Below are 20,787 nucleotides of genomic sequence, written 5' to 3'. Positions count from 1 at the left end.
ATCAACTGCAGTTTTGATATAGAAAACAAGGCATACTAAACCACCACCCTTAATCTATTGTGAGCTCACTCGAGATAAGCGGTAAGATCAAAATACTCTCACAGACACACACGCATATAATAGCTATGCTATAGCATTAAATTTAATCTAAAAGTGCAACTAAATGTTTTAATACAAAACATGCAGTGTGTAACTATATATATAATGTGTGTGTCGGGGGGAAAATTCCAGCACTGCAGTTGGCTACTATTATCTGTTGAATACTTAAGTGGGGATTTTGATGAAACATAATTCTGCCATCTTTCATGTCCCTTGTTTCACGCTGGAACTCTACTTTATAAAGTGTAATGCTATATTAAGCTTGTTTCAGTACTCTTTATCACTGCAACATAACAAATTTAGAGATTATTTACATTGATGTTTCAGTCTTTATTCCTTTTAGCCAGTTTCTACATACATATTATGATAGGTTGTGTAATTGTGTGACTATTTATATATATACAGTAAAACCTGCCTAATAAGGTCACCTGTCTAAATCGTATTTTGCAATAATCCACATGTCATTTGTGTACAAAGTAACCTGCCTACCTGCTTAATAAGGTCAGGAAATGTTGGCCCAAGGGTGACCAGAATAGTTGGGTTTCACTGTATTAGAATTTTTGGCTACTCTATTATGATCTTTTAAAATGTAATTGCAAATGTTAAAGCTTTACAATTACTTCAAATTTCAACACAATACCTGATTCTCTCTCTCTTACACACACATGCACGCACGCACGCACGCATGCACGCACGCACGCACGCACACACACACACAAACACACATACAAACACACACACCTACTCATGGAAGCCATGCGAAACACAGCTATTGCCACCCAGCGAACTAGCACTGGGATGCCTGTGCTTTGCTCAGACACTTGAGTCTTATGTAGGCAAATCCTCCTGGGGCAGAACCAGTAACCCACAGGAGGACGGTTCAGGTCTCACGGAGAGAGGTCACAGAACCCGAAGTTCCACAATGACCCCAACCAAGACAAAGATGGTTGGGAATTTGCTTCCCCAGTAAACACCAGATACCCAATGATGTTACAGCTGGGTGGGCTGCTTCACCAGGCCACTAGGTACCCATTATACAGCTGGGTAGACTGGAGCAATGTGACAGACACATACACACAAAATTATGGTGACGTAGTTTGCCGCATCCTTAGGTTGCTAAAGGTTAATACCAGGAGTTTGTGCTTAATGAGCACTTAATTGTGAGTTCCTGCCAGTGCTCAAGCCAGTTTACCACTATATGATCTCTATCATTTGATAAATATACATATGCTATTTACAGTATTACTAAATAAACTCATGCATTATATTACCACAGGATCCCATACTGATGAACAGCAGCTATCACTCTAACTTTATATTGCGGAAAAAAACCAGTAAGTTGAATCACATTCAATTACAGTTGTCCACTTTCAGTTCTGAAAAATAATCATGTATGAGTGTTCTATTAAAGTAGTCAGAAAACTTTAATTTACTTGTAACTGACTTATATGCAACTTCAGAGTTGTGAGCTTTTTGGGTATCTGAAAACCAAGCAGTTCCATGCAGTAAATGAGGTTTCATTGTATGTACAAATACATTAAGTTTGATTAATGATTACAGCAAAGGAGGTCATCTATACCTGCAGATATACTAGTGGACATTTAATCCCTACTTCAGTATATACGCTATAGGGATTAAATGTTCATTAGTATATCTGCAGGTGTAAGCAACCATCCTTGTTTTACCACTTTTTAAATTTTAATTATCCCTAATCGAACTTGCATGTATTTGTTTACTTTGACTGGTGAACTCACGCATACTGCATTAAACAAAAAATGGCACTAGATGCCTTACTATTAATTTTGCATATGGACCAATTGTCAATTTCTGAGAAGTGAAGTGACCATTTTGGTTTGTTTTCAGCTATGTTCAGACTGTTACACAGAGTTTCAAGTGAAGATCAGCATGAGAAACATGTCTGCAATCAATCTAGTCACTATGGAAGAAATAGATGATATTTGTGATAGCTAGCCTACACAGCCACAAAGAAGCCATAATTCCTTATTATGAATCAACACCTTGGGCTGTCAGCATTGATATATGCATTGTATATGTACTACAGTATTCCAAAAGCACCTGTTAGGTTGAAACAATGTCTAGTGTTGAAAAAATCAACTCCTTCTCTATAGCTAGAGTCATTATCGAGTTATGCTTGTCTGAAGATATTAGTAAGTTAATCACTCAGTCATCCACAAAATAGTTTTAGGAACTTATTGGATGCATTTCAGAAAATATTGGCCATTAAAAATTATGGGCAGATTTTATGTGCCCACAAAACCATTTTAGCATATATTATCCTACTGCACATTTCCCTGTGTACTTATAGTGACCTAAATGCTTTCACATAGCACTAGAAGGACATCTGCACTAAACCCAGTCACAGGAACTGGATAGTTAGGCATAGTTCAAATATCACTGACAACATGATATCATGATAGCAAACAAGCTGATGTTGCGCTACATACTTCTGAAAACCAGGAACTCAGCTAATCCTTTTTTACACCATCCAAATGCTTATATAGTACAGTTTTGTTTCTGTTATGTAACAAAGCAATTAATGATTGTAAATGTACATATTTCGTTAATTTTTTCATATTTTATCAATTGCTTTGTTGCTACTCAAACAAACCATAAAAATACATAACGGTATCAGAGTTGGAGGTAACTTAGTTACTGTAGCTAAAGTTATGTAATATTATTTCTTTTCAAAGTAACTAGTAATATAGCAAGTGTAAGAAAAATTAGATATTGTCAGTATGAGTAGGGACTACAACAAGAAAAAAATACTGAAACAAGCTGCTGAGATAAAACACAACTCTCGACAACTGAGTGTATGCATTTTAATCCCTACTTTAGCGGCCATATGTGACCAAATTTTGGAAAACCGTCGATATATGCACAATAGTACTTTTGTAATAAAACACATTTAAAAACTTTGGGTAAAAAATGCAAGCTCCAGAAAAATAATTACACAAGTTTTTATTGCCTCACTGGTGGGCAAATTAATCCTCCAATCGATAAATCCTGGGCATCATCGTGTTTGCCTGTTCATACGGAGTACAAAAGGCTTTGTTTCATCCCTATACACGAAAGAATTTCAAAGTTACAGACGTTTTTTTATGTTGCGGTGACGAAAGAATTTAGTGACAATCGTTTTTCAGTTAACTTGCCTTCCTTCTTGAACACAGAAGCATGCCTGGGGAAAAAACCATACCTTGGTGGATGCACAAATTCATGGCGAACACAATGAGCCAAGATCCAATTTTGTGCACCATTGTATCAGTAAGTTATGATGATTTATGTAAGTGCCTGTAGATTCTTTTCTCGATAACTGCTGTAACTTGTCCGGCTGTCTAGTGCTGTATTTCCAACACTGCTTAACTTATGAAGCTGAAACTTAGCTAGTCCATTCCCGTCCCTGTAGAAAACAAAGAACAAATAAAATGCAATTTGAAAATTGTACGGATATGGACGGTTTTCTAAAATTAGGTCACATATGGTTCATGCATGGCTTAAGTAGGGATTAAAATGCATACACTCAGTTGTTGAGTTACATTTCATCTCAGCGGCTTGTTTCAATGCTTTTTATTGTTGTATCTGGTCCTTATATTTCTTGATAATGTAGAACAGTTCCTGTATCTATCCTGTATAAATTGAACATAAAAATCATGAGTGTATTATGGTGCGATAACATGTGTATTCTAATATGTTGGGGTGCAATGATAGTTGGAAACCCTACTGATAAACAATGGCTATGATAAAGAAAGATCAAACAAAAATCAGTAAGACAATAGCACATACATTGTAGGATATTTAAAATACCAAAGGTTCTTCTCCATGAAAATTGAAGTGTTTTCGTAAAAGAAGTAAGGCTGTAGTTGTAGCCAGTTTTCCGCTACACTTGACTGAATGCATCAGGCCAGTCAGGCAGGAGAAATTTGCTAAAATAAACGTTTCTTAAAAATTTTGTAGCAACTTGTCAAAAACACTTCGGGTCGTTCTGAAGACATATTTGGGCTTGACTTTACCCAACCAATACTGTTAAGTGGCCATGAAGGATTTTTGAAGATGATTTTTGGTTGATCTTTTGTGGACCACACCAAAACCTTGATTGTATCTACTGTACAGTGCTATCGTACTGTATGACAAAGTTAATTTTTCTTATGAGGCTTAGTTACTTTAATATAACAAATGAGAAAAAGGTAGTTATTTTACTTTCTGTGTTTTTCTGTATAACTCCTGTTCAGATATATTTGCATAATTAGAAATGTCAGAAAATAATTTTTGTGACATACAGCATATTTTATTAGGTAAAGAATAGCTACATATTTCTGAATTGAATTAGAGGATTGTTAGCATTGTCACCACTATAAGCAGACCATTAATTTTTATAAACAAAGTTTTTGATTATAGTGAAGTATTATGTATTATGTGACCTGGTCTGACAAAACCGGGCTTATCGCCTATTTACAAGTATCAAGATACACTGGTTTAAAGTATTCAGAGTGTTGTAGCTTGCCAATGGTAGCAGCTATGTGTACAAAAGTTTCACACATTTTGCACCAATTCCTTATCTTTAATACCATCTACTGAACAAGTGGCCAAGAACAAAGTTTCCAGCCATTTCAAGGTTGACCCTGGCTCGACTGTATCAGGCAAGCTCTATGAAGGGTGGTGGTGGGGGCGGTGGGAGGGCAAGGGGTTAATGAAACATAATGAATGGGGAAGGTGTAGGGATGAATTAGACCAAGTTATGGGCCACTCACAGCACTAAAATGAACTAGCACAAGTCTTTATCCAATACCACAAATCTGTACAGCCACACACAGCCATCCACTTGCTGGCTACAGCTCCATTAAGGCCCCAGACCATTCGTATGGCTTGCCACTGGGCCTGGGAAAAGCAGGCAGCAGAAGCAGACTAGCTAGTTCTGACAGTGTCATTTGATAGTGTATTCATGTTACTTTGTGTTTGTGACAAAAATCAAACTTGCTGTCATGGGTGATAAGATCGGTTTTGTCAGACCAGTTCACATATATTACTAGTTGCTTTTTGAGGTTGTATTAAGTACAGTAACTGTAACTAATTATATTGCATAAAAGTATGAGTAATAAGTTAATAGTTACTTAAAAGTAACCACCCCAACACTGAGAGGTATCTTCTCAACTGTTATATAGTTTATCTATTATGTTTTTCACAAAATTCACTGAACAAAGCTACTAGCTGGCTCTTCATTTTTGTACATGTACGAGATGGATTTAACTCATAGGAATACACCTTTTCTGGTAACACAAGGTCTGTTACATTGTTTAGTAGTTATAGAGCTCATAGAGTCCATTAACAAAGGTGTTCAACTCATGCTCAGAAACCACATATAATTCTAACTCACACAATTAAAACTGTTTCAAAGTATATAAAGCTTACCTGCCTAAAAGTCTAGTACAATGCTAATAAAGCTATCATTTCTCAGACATTGGCTGTTTATAGCATAAAACCTTTTGCTCACGTGAGTGCAATGACACAAACACACACATGCACACGTGATTTTTTCCAGTAATCATGTGCAAGCCCACAGCCTCTGGTAGTAAAAATGTCAGAAATGATATCTAAACATCCAAATTGTCCAGCAGGCTAGTTATATGAAAAGATGTGACATTAAAGAGTGGATAGCCTAACATAATTTTTTTGGTCTAGAGAACCATGGTCTATACTCTACAGTGGCTTGCACTGCAGCCAATAAGCTTATTTTGCCTTATCATATTAGGGACGGTAACCATCATATGCATGCATCACTGCTGACCAAATAAATGTATAGCATGGGAGCTGCATATACTATTAGTAAATATTATCCCACTAGGATCTGTAAAGCCTGTGAATGCATACAGGGGGTTTCAAGATAGATTCTCTTGGGATTTGCAGTAGTGATCTTAAGTAGCCTGTATTTAACACAACAACATCAATTAATCTCTGTACATAGTAACTGTACACAGCTGCTAATTCGCAACTGCTGTTTTGTTTGTTACATACATTATTTTCAATTATGATACTTTTAGGTACTACAACTGTTAACAACCAACTCTTCCTTAATCCATATGAAGGTGACAGCTCTTCCACAGGTAATTGTAAAATTAAAAACAATACAAAGAACTTTAAGTTCAATTATCGATCATGGAAATAAAAGTAAAGGAATATCATATACATCTGCAGATATACTAGTAAACATTTAATCCTTAATTCAGTCTAAAGCCATAATTATACCAAATAAGGAATTTAATGTCCACTTAGAAAACCTCTTTACTGTGATCCCTACCCAAGTTCTTAATTTTTCTTTGTTCTTGTTTGTACTTTGTTTACTATTATGTAACATACTGTAATTATGACTGGTGATACCACATCAAAAGGTATAATAGAATTGCATCAAAAATAAAGTGTATCTGAACATGTCCCATCTATCAAATAAATACTGAAAAGTGAAGTGCCATTACACTTTGCTTTCAGCTACGTATATATGTTCAGCCTGTTACACAGCATTACAAAAATGATGAATAGTACGTGAACCACCTCTGCAATTGATCCAGTGATTACAGATGATTTTTCATTATAAACATGATAACTAGTAATAGTAGGAAGCCATAATGCACTACCACCAATCAATACCTTGCACTGTCATCAAAAGAAACAAGGCACAAAGGAGGACAAAGGTAAGTCTATGATGCATGCATTGTACATTGTGATATGTCAAAAGTCACCTATGTACCTGTTGGGCTGAAGTGAGGCCTATCATGGAATAATCAAACTTGCATATAGCTTTGTTGTTACATTTGTCTGAACTCATCAGGCAGGCCACAGGCAGTTTATTATATCAGTCAGTCAGTCAGTAGAAAATTATGTTTGTAGCAATGGTTAAGTTTCAACCATTAAACTCCCCAATTGAGATCTTCTGCTACTGTGGCTCAGTGATGTGTGGACCCTACCAAGCTCCCTACTAGAAGTATTTATATGCAAGATTGAGATATCCTAATAGAACAGTCAAATACTCTAGTACAGCAGTCATAGTATTAAGCCTAAGGTATATACTAGTTACAAGAAATCATACCATGTACTTTATCAGTACTTTATCAGTAATACTTAGTGTGAATGACCCCCTTAGGCAAACATTTATTAATTTCTTAGTTTCTGGTACCCATCTGTGTACCACTCTGCCCTACTGCATTAGTTGTAAATAAGGTTTGAAATTATCAAACACTTTTTAAAAGTTTGAGATACTCTAATAAAGCATCATCCACACTTTAATATAACACTCACTTATTGTGTCATTCAGTGGTGGATCTAGGGTATCTTATTGTGTTTCCCTTATAGTCCAGCGCCTAAGCCATAAAACCATTCACATTTTGATAAAAGCACCAGTTTTTTTATGGGGGTTGTAGCATGTGCACTAGAAGGGGAAGCATGTAAAAAGTCCTTTGGAACCCTATTTTTTTAACGTTGTCAATAAAATTATTTGTTTACAAAGAAAACAATTGATATCCTATTACTTTAGTAGCTGGATCTAGTATTAAAGCGGTACAAAGCCTGTAGCTGGAAAATGATGACCCATTAAAAATCCATATGAAACAAATTGTTTTCTCAACCTGATAGCAAGCGAAATCACTAAAAATACCATTTTCAAGTAGTTATATAGCAGATTTGCATTTCCAATGCACACGGTTCTGTAATATCTTTACAAGGATCATCCTGATGTGTATCGTTTCTTTATTGAAGGTGTATAACAAAATCATGGAGGTCGCAGGTGGACATATAATCAGTGGAATATTAGTGTGTATGTACTAAACTACAAGTTATCTTTGCAATACTGATTAAATTTGATCAACACTGCAAAGATAATTGTCTAATTTGTATGTATACAGCAGTTTTTCAGTGATTTAATGTCCACCTGCAACCAATTAAAACTTCACCATTTAATAACTTTGTTATAATAAAGAAACGATACACATCAGGATGATCCTTGTACAAGATAATACAGAACTGTGTGGAATGGAGATGTAAAATATTCATATAAATGGAATTTTTAGTGATTTTGCTTACTGCAAGGTTGGGAAAACAATTTGTTTCATAATGGGCCATCATGTTCCAGCTGCAGGCTTTGTACTGCTTTAATACTAGACACAGCTATTAAACTAATAGGATACTGAATTACTGATTATTTTCTTTGTAAACAAATACATAGTTTTTTGACGAGGTCCAAAAAATAGGGTTCCAAAGGACTTTTTGCATGCCTACCCTTCTAGTACACCTGCTACTAACCCCACATAATTTTTGGCATTTTCATCAAAAAGTGAACTGTCATCCCAATTATAGGGGCTTAGGCACTGCATTATTAGCCATTGTCAGCAGGCATGTGCAGTTATCTTATGTATGTCTTACTAGTCAAGATGATGCACCACTGCTTAGTAGTGGTGTCACAGTGATATGTGTCTCCCAGGGTAACGTGTTTCCCACACACATATCCCTAGGGATTTGTGTTTCCCTGCACACATATCACTAGGGATCCATGTTCCCCTGGGATTATGTTTCCTCCTGTTCCTTTCTATTATGTATTATCAAGACACACAGTAGTCTGTAATGAGGCGCAAGAAGCCAGTGCACCACACTGAGTATACAGGAAGAACAATGTAGCAATTTTCGTGCAATAAACTTGCTATAAAATCACAGGGTTAACTAATAGAACAGTCAACAGGTAGCAAAAAAGGTACACATAAATGCATGGTTTTATAAAGTGATCAGAGTTCAAACCAGGGACCTCAATACCTAATTGCCAATGCCTCAAACACTGAACCACCGTTGCTTGGTGATCAGCTTCTACTTTATAAATGAAAATTCTAGCATCAATAGTAAAAGTTTATGATTTCTTGCATTAACCAACAGAAATTCTACATTGTTCTAGAACATTCTATGTATAGTGTTCTGTTAGACCACCGCAAGGTGAAATACGCAAATTTCATTGGCTACTTACAGGTATCTAAATCCTGTAGATCCCTTGTTCATGTCTCAGTAGATCCCTGTCTCTGTGGTAATACAAAATACAGCAATTACGTGCCTGTAACATTGGCAACGCATGGGTGTTCTGTTAACGGGTAGCAAGGTGCTGTAACATGCATTACAAGTTACAGGGAGTTGTCAATGCTACATTTCTTGTGTCACAAGAAGCTGTAAAGGTACAACAAGTAGTAGTGATGGTACAACAAGAAGCTGTGGTCTAAATTAGTTAGACATCAAAACACAGGGTTCTACGGAATTTAGAAACCCTCAGGTCCTGTAGTAGTGCCCTCACTTCACTCGCGCACCACAACACAGGGCCTTTCGTGTTTCTAAATTCCATAGAACCCTGTGTTTTGATGTCTAACTATTATTTAGAAGTCCTCAAAAATGTGCATTCTATTAGAGTGGTGCAAAAATTATTAACAAGCGGTCAAATAAACACTGCAACATAGTACTGTTGTAACTTCTGTCTTTCATAAAGGGATTATCAATCATCATTGCTCCTGTAGATAAGAAGAAACTGGACAAAAACAAACCTTCATGGCTGGCTTGGTGTATGAAAAATACAAAAGAAGTGAAATCTAAGACAAAACAGTTAAGCTGTAAAAAAAGAGTGCAGTCTTGAATAACCTGGATGAAAAATTTGCAAAGTCAAAGGTGGCGGCCAAGAAATGGCTGCAATGATGTTAATACCAGTCAAGTTTCATAATAGCTCTGTGCATTATTAAAAGTTACTGGTATTATCATCATTGCAGCTTTATATTTCCTGGCCACCACCTTTGATTTCACACAATTGTTTCACCCAGGCTATTCAAAGCTGCGCCCTTATTTACAGCTTAGCTGTTTTGGCTTAGATAGCTGTATCTCCTTCCTATACTGTACATGCTACTCTGTCTCGGTTGTGGCACTTATCTTACTCTTCATCCGCTTTAACTTGCTTCTGAGCTACTGCAGGGATTACTTACCAACTTTTGGAGCAAAATTCAATTACGTTAATATGATCGAGATGCTCTGTCAGAAATTCTATTAGAACAGTCAAAGGTATAATAAAGCAGTCACAAAGAATGAATACAAACTAAAATACTTTAATATAGCAGCCAGCTAAAAAAAATTATTTAAAGCTGAAACCTACATCCACAACTGAGAGATTCTCTGCATTCCATCTTGCCAACACAAGTTATCAGGATACAGCTCAAACACAAATATTATCATAGCTAGACTTTTATATAGCTGTAAGATTTTGGCAGTAGCCAATTCTGTATTTTTGAGCATGTGCTGATGACATAACAATAAATTATAGGCATAAAATAGGCAATAAATAATTGTTATTATAGTGTTGAAGCAAGAGTCCATAATACCATGAGTGCATCGAATCCTATGGACAAGGGAGCGTGTAACTCCGTACACTATCAGTACTACAGGCGAAATTCAAACATGGCGTCAGGTGTTACTATGTATATAATTGGTTACGTCATTCTTATGCACAACAGAATTGCACTGAATAGGCTGCTACTCCATCGTCTAGTGTGAAGGTAGGAAAGCTGCTATAATAGGAAGGTGAAGCTTAGAATAGTCAAGCAGAGCAATTTTGCATAATTATGGACTGTATAAAGACTGTCCCGCTAAGCCTGTGCTACTATTCCCATTGAACTTTGTTTCCATAGTTTTGCTTCTTCACAGCAGAAATGTGATGTATTCGAGCATGCGCCTCTGCATAATACCCTAATTAGGAAATTTTAAAAGTTACTTATTATAGTACATGGCAGCCATGTTTGAATTTCGCTCTTTATGAAGTTACATGCTCCCTTGTCCATAGGATTCGATGTGCTCCTGACAATACTGAGGAAATAGATTAGAGATGAACAATATGATTTCATGAATTGTTGGTTACTTGGATAGCAGACTTTCTCTATCCGTGCAACTTTATTAGAGTATCTCAATCTTTCGCTAAAATTAGTCCGGCCTATAAGCTCCTCCCCTGCAGTTTCTCCACTCAAGCTACGCTGTGGGACAAGGATTACTTGGATTACAAAAACTATGGTTACTTTAGAACTTGCTTCAGAATGATGGCAACAGATCAACTAAGTAATGGGGATAATACTTAGAATCTTTGTCTGTGTTGCTATCTTTCAAGGTAAGGGAAGTTTCTAAAATTAAAGAATAGATGTTAAATAAACAAAAGTAGATTCTAGAGCTCTGAGGCTGTATTATAGTCTAACTACCTTTAGCCAGCATTTAATATTTGTAGACTGTGAAACAAACTAGCTGTAGGGCAAGAAGTTATAACCTGACTGCTTTATTAGAGTATCTCAATCATTTTCATAGAAATAAAATAAGGGTGATTGCCTACATGTGCAGATATATCAGAGGATTAAATGTTCACTAGCATATATATATATGCAAGTATAGGCAACCGCCCTTGCTTCTTTACTTTATTTCTATGATCCCTAATTGAATGTAAATTACTTTGTGTTAGTTTGTTTACTTCTTTATATCATAATTATGACTGATGAACTTGCACATACTGCCAGGCTAAATACTTTCATCTGAACACACACCCCAAAAATAATTAGTGAAAAGATAATGGACAATTCTGTTTCATTTCAGCTATGTTCAGTACACAGCATTACAAACAAAGAATAGCATGAGAAACACCTTTGCAATTAATCCAATCACTGTAGAAAATATGCACAATTTACTTGTCTGAATGTGCATCCCATCCAACAATTAAAAAGTGAATGGCCATTATACGCTTTGTTTTCAGCTATATTCAGCATGTTACATAGCATTGCAATAGTGTGAAAAGGTCCTCTGCAATCAATTCAGTCAGTACAGAAAATACGAACAATTCACTAGGAAGCTGTGGCTATAACCACCATGAATCAACATCTTACACTGTCAGCAAAAATAAATGGGACAAGGAGGACAATTGTGGGTCTATGATGTGTGCATTGTATGTACTGCAGTATGCGAAAAATCACCAGTTGGGCTAAAGTGATGACTAACAATCAAAGCATCAAGCCCGTAACCTTTCAAGTTACGTTTGTCTGAAGGCATTACTAAGTCAGTCGTTCAGTCAGTTAGTAGAAAAGTCCACTAAACAGAAACTCAAGTTTGTAGCAACTTATTTGAAGCAGTTTGAGTCACACTGTACTACATGTTGTACCTATACTAAATGTAAAAGAGGATTCCTGTTGAAACCACAGAGTCCAATCTGGGTCTGCCATTGCTACTATTAGCAACTAATTTATTAAACCACTAAATATTGAAACCTTATGATCTCAATTTACAAAGACATTAATATAGGTTGTCAAATATCTATTTATATCAAAATGATTCCTGAGCATTGATTAAGTGAATATATGCAGCATTTTGTTCATCAGCAGTTACACACTACAATGTACTTTTACATGTTTAATACTACTCCTAACAGTTTTCACCTTTTATGTGTTATGTTTCAGTGGCTGAAGATTCATTCATGGCAGATAATGATGATAGGATTGCTTTTGTCAATAAGGAACACCTCCCAGATAGTCAATTGTACTAATTTTTATTCTTACTTGCACAGATAGTATAACTTTTAGCTACACACTTTGTGAATTGTACCTATACACAAGCTACTTTAAGCAACTGTTCTTTTCTGCACCTTAAAGCACAATGGACATTTTATAATGCATGTGCTATTAATTTTGTTCCCTCACCTTACTGTATAGAACTAGTCTATGTTGAGGACTTCCGAAGAATGATGATCACCCAAATCACGTGATAATGGTAAGCGCACAAAGTCCCACCACACAATATTAGGCCTTATACTTCACAGATCACCAATCTTTTAGCCTTTAAGGGGAGAAATTAAGGAATAAACTTGGGTGAATGGCTTACTAGGGGAGGTGGCATCCTACGAACCCTGTCCTATCACATTCTCAACTAGTAAGAATGGAGATGAACACTGTGAATGTATATTTCACATCTTCCACAATAATCAATTATAAGCATGTTTTGCACATATGCAATTTATAAGCAAATGATATACATTATCAATCCTTGATGCTGCATAATCATTGATAATCTTCCAAAAAAGATTTTTTTACTCTTCTTGTACTCCTGTAATATGGCTACGTGCTGAACAGTCTTCAGAATAATGTATGAATTGATTACTCTTAAACTCTAACAAACCAGTACAATTTGACAACACTCAGTACACCAGTCCACAAGAGATACAGTAAACTCCAAACTGCATGTTTAACTTGAAAAGAGCCCGCTGAGAACATAGATAGTATATTCTCCATACCTGGGTACAGAGAATATATAAAGTGTATTATGTAGCAGAGTTCCAGAGGTTCTAGCAGTTCCGGTGGTTCCAGGATTCCTGAGATTCCAGGGTTCCAGAGATTCTCGAGTTCTAGAGGTTCCAGCATTCCAGAGGTTCTAGGGTTCCAGAGGTTCTCGGGTTCCAGAGGGTCCAGGACTCCGGAGGTTCTAGTGGTTCCAGGGTTCTAGTGGTTTCAGGGTTCCAGTGGTTCCAGGATTCCTGAGGTTCTAGTGGTTCCAGGGTTCCTGAGGTTTCAGGGTTCCAGAGGTTCTAGTGGTTCCAGGGTTCTAGCGGTTCCAGGGTTGCAGTGGTTCAAGGGTTCCTGAGGTTTCAGGGTTCTAGAGCTAGAGGTTCCAGGATTCCAGAAGTTCCAGAGGTTTTAGGGTTCCTGAGTCCAGAGGTTCCAGGCTTCCTGAGATTCTAGGGTTCCAGAAGTTCCAGGGTTCCAGAGGTTCCACAGTTACAGAGGTTCCAGGGTTCCAGAGGTTCGAAGGTTTTAGTAGTTCCAAAGGTTCCAGGGTACTAGTGGTTCCAGGGTTCCTGAGGTTCTAGGGTTCCAGAAGTTCCAGGGTTCCAGAGGTTCCAGGGTTTTAGTGGTTCCAGAGGTTCTAGCTGTTCCAGGGTTCCTGAGGTTACAGGGTTACTGAGGTTCCAGGGTTCAAGGGTTTTAGTGGTTCCAGGGTTACTGAGGTTCTAGGGTTCAAGGGTTTTAGTGGTTCCAGAGGTTCCAGGGTTTTAGCAGTTGCAGAGGTTCAGGGTTCTAGTGGTTCCAGGGTTCCTGAGGTTCTAGGGTTGCAGAGGTTCCAGGGCTCCAATGGTTGCAGAGGTTCCAGTGGTTCCAGGGTTCTAGAGCTTCCAGGATTCCAGAGTTTCCAGGGTTCCAGATGTTCTAGAGGTTCCAGGATTCTAGAGGTTTCAGGGTTCCCAAGTTCTTTACAGATGTTCCAGATAAAACTGCTGAGATTGCTCTATAGAATTCAACCTCAACTTAAAATAATTTTACCCATAAAGCATACCCCATACACTCTAGATTTACATATACATGGATCTATGTGTTCACATACATGATTTTCAACAGGTATGAACAGCACTGCATTAAGATTTCCATTACATTAGTTCATTTTTAATTTTTTGCATATATGATAAGTTTGCTAGGTATCAATACTAGCATAAATAATTTCAATAAAGTAGATCTAATCTTGTATACAATAATAACAATTTTATGTAAGAGATTTTTAGCATCTATAAAGGTATATAGTTATTATAGAGAACACCTACATAGGGAAGTCAGCATAGTTGGGTCCTTGTTCATGGGCTCCAACAGCATTTACCTGAAACATTCAAACTTTACGCTGACCTTCCTGGTTATCTAGCTAGTTCCAGCCCCCCTAGTACCATCCCAACCAATCTTTCCTCCACCCTCAGCAGGCCTGACTTGGTATTGGTTTCTAATGATTCCATTTGTTTGTTCGAATTGACAGTACCAACTAATACCCAGCAACATCTTCTTGCTGCTAGAGCTAGAAAGGAAGATCGATATAGCTCCTTGCAATATGACCTCCAACTTTCTGGGTTAACTGTCAATCTTGTTCCAATTGAAATTGGTTGTTTAGGCCACTTTTTGCCAGAAACAATTGCTCAAATGGCTACTGCTTGTGAAGTGCCAAAGAAAACCATAAGATCCTTGTTTGAGCAGGCAGCTCGCATTGCTGTGTCCTGTTCTTACAGAATTTTTAATTCTAGAGCCTCCCCGGGCTGGGATCTTTTAGACCACCTTAGGTAAACTTTAAGTATTACATATATGTAGATATAGTTTTTTTTTTTTTTTGTGTATTGTAATTTAATTTACCTTTAGTTAATGTAAGTCTTGCCAGGGCTCCTGTACTGATCCATCAGCACATGGTACCCCTGTGTCTAGGCCCCTGTATGCTTGTAATGTATATTTTGTCTTAATCATTAAGACGTTTATTCTCTCTGGTTATAAGTAGGGACCCGCCGATTATGCTCATAATTTTACCTATTATGCTATGCTGCACTGCTCAAAAATTCACCTATTATGCTTAAATTAATGCTCAATATTTACCTATTATGCTCGATTATGCTCAATGTCCATGCCTTAGTTCATATCAACGTTGAAACCGGGTCACTACTGCTGACCCGGATGACCCACTGACCCGGATGACCCACTGACCCGGATGTGACCCGGATTAATTAAAGCCGAGACGTGTTTCAGCTAGTCTCGAGCGAGCGAACGAGTCTACATTTTGAGCGTTCCATTCGTGTTGAGTAAATATTGCAACTTCAGCCTAGCTGTAGGTTGAAGACCAAAATAAAAAAAAAAGTCTTCACCTACTGACAATAGCTACCCCTCACCATAGATACCCTCAGTTTCGTGCTACATACTACACTTACTAACAAATGGGCGTGGCTGAGCGTATGTTGGTAATGCGATAAGTGGGCGTGGCTCACGAAAGAGCTACGCGATAGCGTTTATAAGTTCCCACGTCGTCAAACGAACAATTTCGTTTCTCACTTTGATCCAATCCGGGTCAGACCCGGATAAATTGTAAACCGGGTCAGACCCGGATGACCCGGAGAAAATGTGACCCGGATGACCCGGATGACCCGACCCGGTTTCAATGCTGTATGCAACCAGTGGCCCTGTGTCTGTGTGGGATGGTAGAGGTTGTCCTGGATTAAACAGTTGCTGTTCATTCATCACTAGCCAGTGATGAGAATCTTGAAGCTATAGGATTCAACTTTAGCCCTGTAGCCCCCCTGTTGCAATACCTATATGTTTATCTGTACACTGTATCTTGTTTATAGAGTCCACTTCTATTGACCTATATAGCTATGTAGCAACCTGCATGCACGTGCAGTGAATATTTACAAATTGCAAAACTTTTTTCGTCACTGCCAGATCACAGTAGTATCACGACTTTGCATATCAGTTCAGCAAAATATAGCCAAATTTATAGCAGGAAGTCACATGTGCCTTATAGTATAAGTAATCTAATCCAAAACAGCCAAGCTGTAAAAAAAGTGTGCGGCCCTCAGAAAGGCTATGGTGAAAAAAGATGTGAAATCCAAGGTGGCGGCCAAGAAATGGCTGTGATGGTAGGTTAGGGGTAAAAATTTTAATAATGACAATTCAGGTGAATTTTTGTGCCGCTTCACAAAAATTCACCTGAATTGTCGTTATTAAAATTTTTACCACTAACCTACCATCACAGCCATTTCTTGGCCGCCACCTTGGATTTCACATCTTTTTTCACCATAGCCTTTCTGAGGGCCGCACACTTTTTTTACAGCTTGGCTGTTTTGGATTAGATTTCATTTCTTTTTGTATTTGTATACCCCAAAGCCGGCCTATGGCCAGCTTTGGGACTTTTTTAACCTATGTTTTTTTCTTTACTACAGGAAGAAGAAAAGATGAAGTAGATGTACTTTAAATATTTTATCAGTAAATGTACAAATTATATATACTGTATAATACATATGTGACCGGATTTGCGAAAAGGGGTCCAATTTGCCAACTTTGACAATTGATAACTTCAGATTGGAAAGAGCTATTGCCTTGATATTTGGGCAGTGGTGAGCACCACTATAGCTGAATACATGGTGAAATGTTCAGGTTAATAATTATGTTACTTGAACACTGAGTTATGGTCTCCAACATTTACGGAATTGGATGTGTGTGGAAGACCCCTTTTCGCAAATCCGGTCACATATATTGATTACAGAAATCTCCATGGTGGTTTCTTTGTAACTGAACACTCTACAAGGTGACTTCTTCTAATTGCTCTCTCTACAGGGTGAATTGTTTGTAGCTGAACGATCTACAAGGTAACTTCTTCTAGCTGATCTCTCTACAGGTGATGTGTTTGTAGCTGAATTTTGTATAGGTGATTTGTTTGCAGCTGAGCTCTTTACAGAATGGTTTCTTTGTAGCTGAACTCTCTAAAAGGTAACTTCTTCTAACTGATCTTTCTACAGGGCAATTTGTTTCTGGCAGAATTTTCTACAGGGTGATTTCTTTGCAGCTGAACTCTCTACATGGTGGTTTCTTTGTAGCTGAACTCTCTACAAGGTAATTTCTTCTAGCTGATCTCTCTACAGGGAGATTTGTTTGTAGCTGAACTATCTACAAGGTAACTTCTTATAGCTGATCTCTACAGGGTGATTTGTTCGTAGTTGAATTCTGTACAGGTGATTTGTTTGCAGCTGAGCTCTTTACAAAATGGTTTCTTTGTAGCTGAACTTTCTCCAAGGTAAGTTCTTCTAACTGATCTTTCTACAGGGTGATTTGTTTGTAGCTGAACTATCTACAAGGTAATTTCTTCTAGCTGATCTCTCTACAGGGCGATTTGTTTGTAGCTGAATTCTGTACAAGTGATTTGTTTGCAGCTGAGCTCTTTACAGAATAGTTTCTTTGTAGCTGAACTCTCTACAGGGTGATTTGTTTGTAGCTGAAATCCCTACAAGGTAACTTCTTCTAGCTGATCTCTCTACAGGGTGATTTGTTTGTAGCTGAACTCTCTACAGGTGATTTGTTTGTAGCTGAACTCTACAAGGTGATACTTCTAGGTGATTTCTCTACAGGATTCCTTGTTTCTAACTGAACTCTCAACAGGGTGATCTGTTCATAGCTGAACTTTCTACTGGGTGATTTGTTTGCAGCTGAACTCTCTAAATGGTGGTTTCTTTGTAGCTGAACTCTCTACAATGTGACTTCTTCTAGCTGAACTCTCTACAAGGTGACTTGTTTCTAGCTGATCTCTCTACAGGGTGACTTGTTTCTAGCTGAACTCTCTACAGGTGATTTGTTTGTAGCTGAACTCTCTACATGGTGGTTTCGTTGTAGCTGAACTCTCTACAAGGTAACTTCTTCTAGCTGATCTTTTTCACTGCATATTTGTTTGTAGCTGAGTTCTCTACAGGGTGATTTGTTTGCAGCTGAACTCTCTACATGGGAGTTTCATTGTAGCTGAACTCTCTACAATGTGACTTCTTCTAGCTGAACTCTCTACAGGGTGACTTGTTTCTAGCTGAACTCTCTACAGGTGATTTGTTTGCAGCTGAACTCTCTACATGGTGGTTTCTTTGTAGCTGAACTCTCTACAAGGTAACTTCTTCTAGCCGATCTTTCTACAAGGTGATTGAGTTTTTTGCAGCTGAACTCTTTACATGGTGGTTGCTTTGTAGCTGAACTCTCTAAAAGGTGACTTCTTCTAGCTGAACTCTCTACAGGATGATTTGTTTGCAGCTGGATTCTCTACGTGGTAGTTTCTTTGTAGCTGAACTCTCTACAATGTGACTTCTTCTAGCTGAACTCTCTACAGGGTGACTTGTTTCTAGCTGATCTCTCTACAGGGTGACTTGTTTCTAGCTGAATTCTCTACAGGTGATTTGTTTGCAGCTGAACTCTCTACATGGTGGTTTCTTTGTAGCTGAACTCTCTACAAGGTAACTTCTTCTAGCTGATCTTTCTACAGGGTGATTTGTTTGTAGCTGAATTCTCTACAGGGTGATTTATTTGCAGCTTAACTCTCTACAAGGTGACTTCTTCTAGCTGAACTCTCTACAGAGTGATTGATTTTTTTTGCAGCTGAACTCTCTACATGGTGGTTTCTTTGTAACTTAACTCTCTACAGGGTGATTTGTTTGTAGCTGAACTCTCTACAGGGTGATCTGTTCATAGCTGAACTCCCTATAAAGTAACTTCTTCTAGCTAATCTTTCTACAGGGCGATTTGTTTGTAGCTGAGTTCTCTACAGGGTGATTTGTTTGCAGCTGAACTCTAGATGGTAGCTTCTTTGTAGCTCTACAATGTTACTTCTTCTAGCTGAACTCTCTACAAGGTGACTTGTTTCTAGCTGATCTCTCTACAGGGTGACTTGTTTCTAGCTGAACTCTCTACAGGTGATTTGTTTGCAGCTGAACTCTCTACATGATTGTTTCTTTGTAGCTGAACTCTCTACAAGGTAATTTCTTCTAGCTGATCTCTCTACAGGCCGATTTGTTTGTAGCTGAACTCTCTACATGATGGTTTCTTTGTAGCTGAACTCTCTACAAGGTGATTTCTTCTATAGCTGATCTTTCTACAGGGTGATTTGTTTGTAGTTAAACTCTCTACACGATAGATTCTTTGTAGCTGAACTCTCTACAAGGTGATTTCTTCTATAGCTGATCTTTCTACAGGGTGATTTGTTTGTACCTGAACTATCTACATGATGGTTTCTTTGTAGCTGAACTCTCTACAAGGTAACTTCTTCTAGCTGATCTCTCTACAGGACAATTTGTTTGTACCTGAACTCTCACATGATTGTTTCTTTGAAGCTGAACTCTCTACGAGGTGATTTCTTCTAGCTGATCTTTCTACAGGGTGATTTGTTTGTAGCAGAACTCTCTACAAGGAAACTTCTTCTAGCTGATCTCTCTACAGGGAGATTTGTTTGTAGCTGAACTCTCTATACATGATTTGTTTGCGGCTGAATTCTCTACATGATGGTTTCTTTGTAGCTGAACTCTCTACAAGGTAACTTCTTCTAGCTGATCTCTTTACAGGGTGAATTGTTTGTAGCAGAACGATCTACAAGGTAACTTCTTCTTACTTATCTCTCTACAGGGTGATTTGTTTGTAGCTGAACTTTTTACAAGGAAACCTCTTTTAACTGAGCTCTGTACAGGGTGAATTGTTTGTAGCTGAACTATCTACAAGGTAACTTCTTCTAGCTGATCTCTCTACAGGATGATTTGTTTGTAGCTGAACTATCTACAAGGTAACTTCTTCTAGCTGATCTCTCTACAGGATGATTTGTTTGTAGCTGAACTATCTACAAGGTAACTTCTTCTAGCTGATCTCTCTACAGGGTGATTTGTTTGTAGCTGAATTCTGTATAGGTGATTTGTTTGCAGCTGAGCTCTTTACAGAATGGTTTCTTTGTAGCTGAACTCTCTACAAGGTAACTTCTTCTAGCTGATGTATCTACAGGGTCACTAGTTTGTAGCTGAATTCTCTACATGGTGGTTTCTTTGTAACTGAACTATCTACAAGGTGACATCTTCTAGCTGATCTTTCAACAGGGTGATTTGTTTGTATTTGAAATCTCTACAAGAAATCTTCTTCTAACTGATGTTTTAACAGGGTGAATTGTTTGTAGCTGAACTCTCTACAGGGTGATTTGTTTGTAGCTGATCTCTATACAGGTTACTTATTTCTAACTGATCTCTTTAATTCTGTTCAGGGTGACTGCTCTATTAGGATGACTGCTCTATTAGAGTATCTCGATCTCGCACTTGCTACACCAAGTTGGATTTCGTGTTATAACTCCGTG

At 37.8% G+C, this 20,787-nt stretch overlaps 1 protein-coding gene across 1 annotated transcript in view; it reads left to right on the top strand.

The window, feature by feature from the left end:
* Positions 1–12,853, top strand: part of LOC136245248 (uncharacterized) — a 201,949-nt gene extending 189,096 nt beyond the window's left edge. The window contains exons 35-37 of the mRNA XM_066036736.1: positions 1,376–1,433; positions 6,153–6,215; positions 12,600–12,853. Of these exons, the coding sequence (XP_065892808.1) occupies positions 1,376–1,433; positions 6,153–6,215; positions 12,600–12,685 (207 nt within the window). The 3' untranslated portion in view covers positions 12,686–12,853. The remainder of the gene's footprint in view (positions 1–1,375; positions 1,434–6,152; positions 6,216–12,599) is intronic.
* The last annotated feature ends 7,934 nt before the right edge of the window (positions 12,854–20,787 follow it).

Source organism: Dysidea avara, chromosome 15 (assembly GCF_963678975.1).
Source record: "Dysidea avara chromosome 15, odDysAvar1.4, whole genome shotgun sequence".
Classification (NCBI taxonomy): domain Eukaryota; kingdom Metazoa; phylum Porifera; class Demospongiae; order Dictyoceratida; family Dysideidae; genus Dysidea; species Dysidea avara.
The sequence above is the reverse complement of the archived record's forward strand: the minus strand, read 5'-3'. Positions and strand labels throughout refer to the sequence as shown.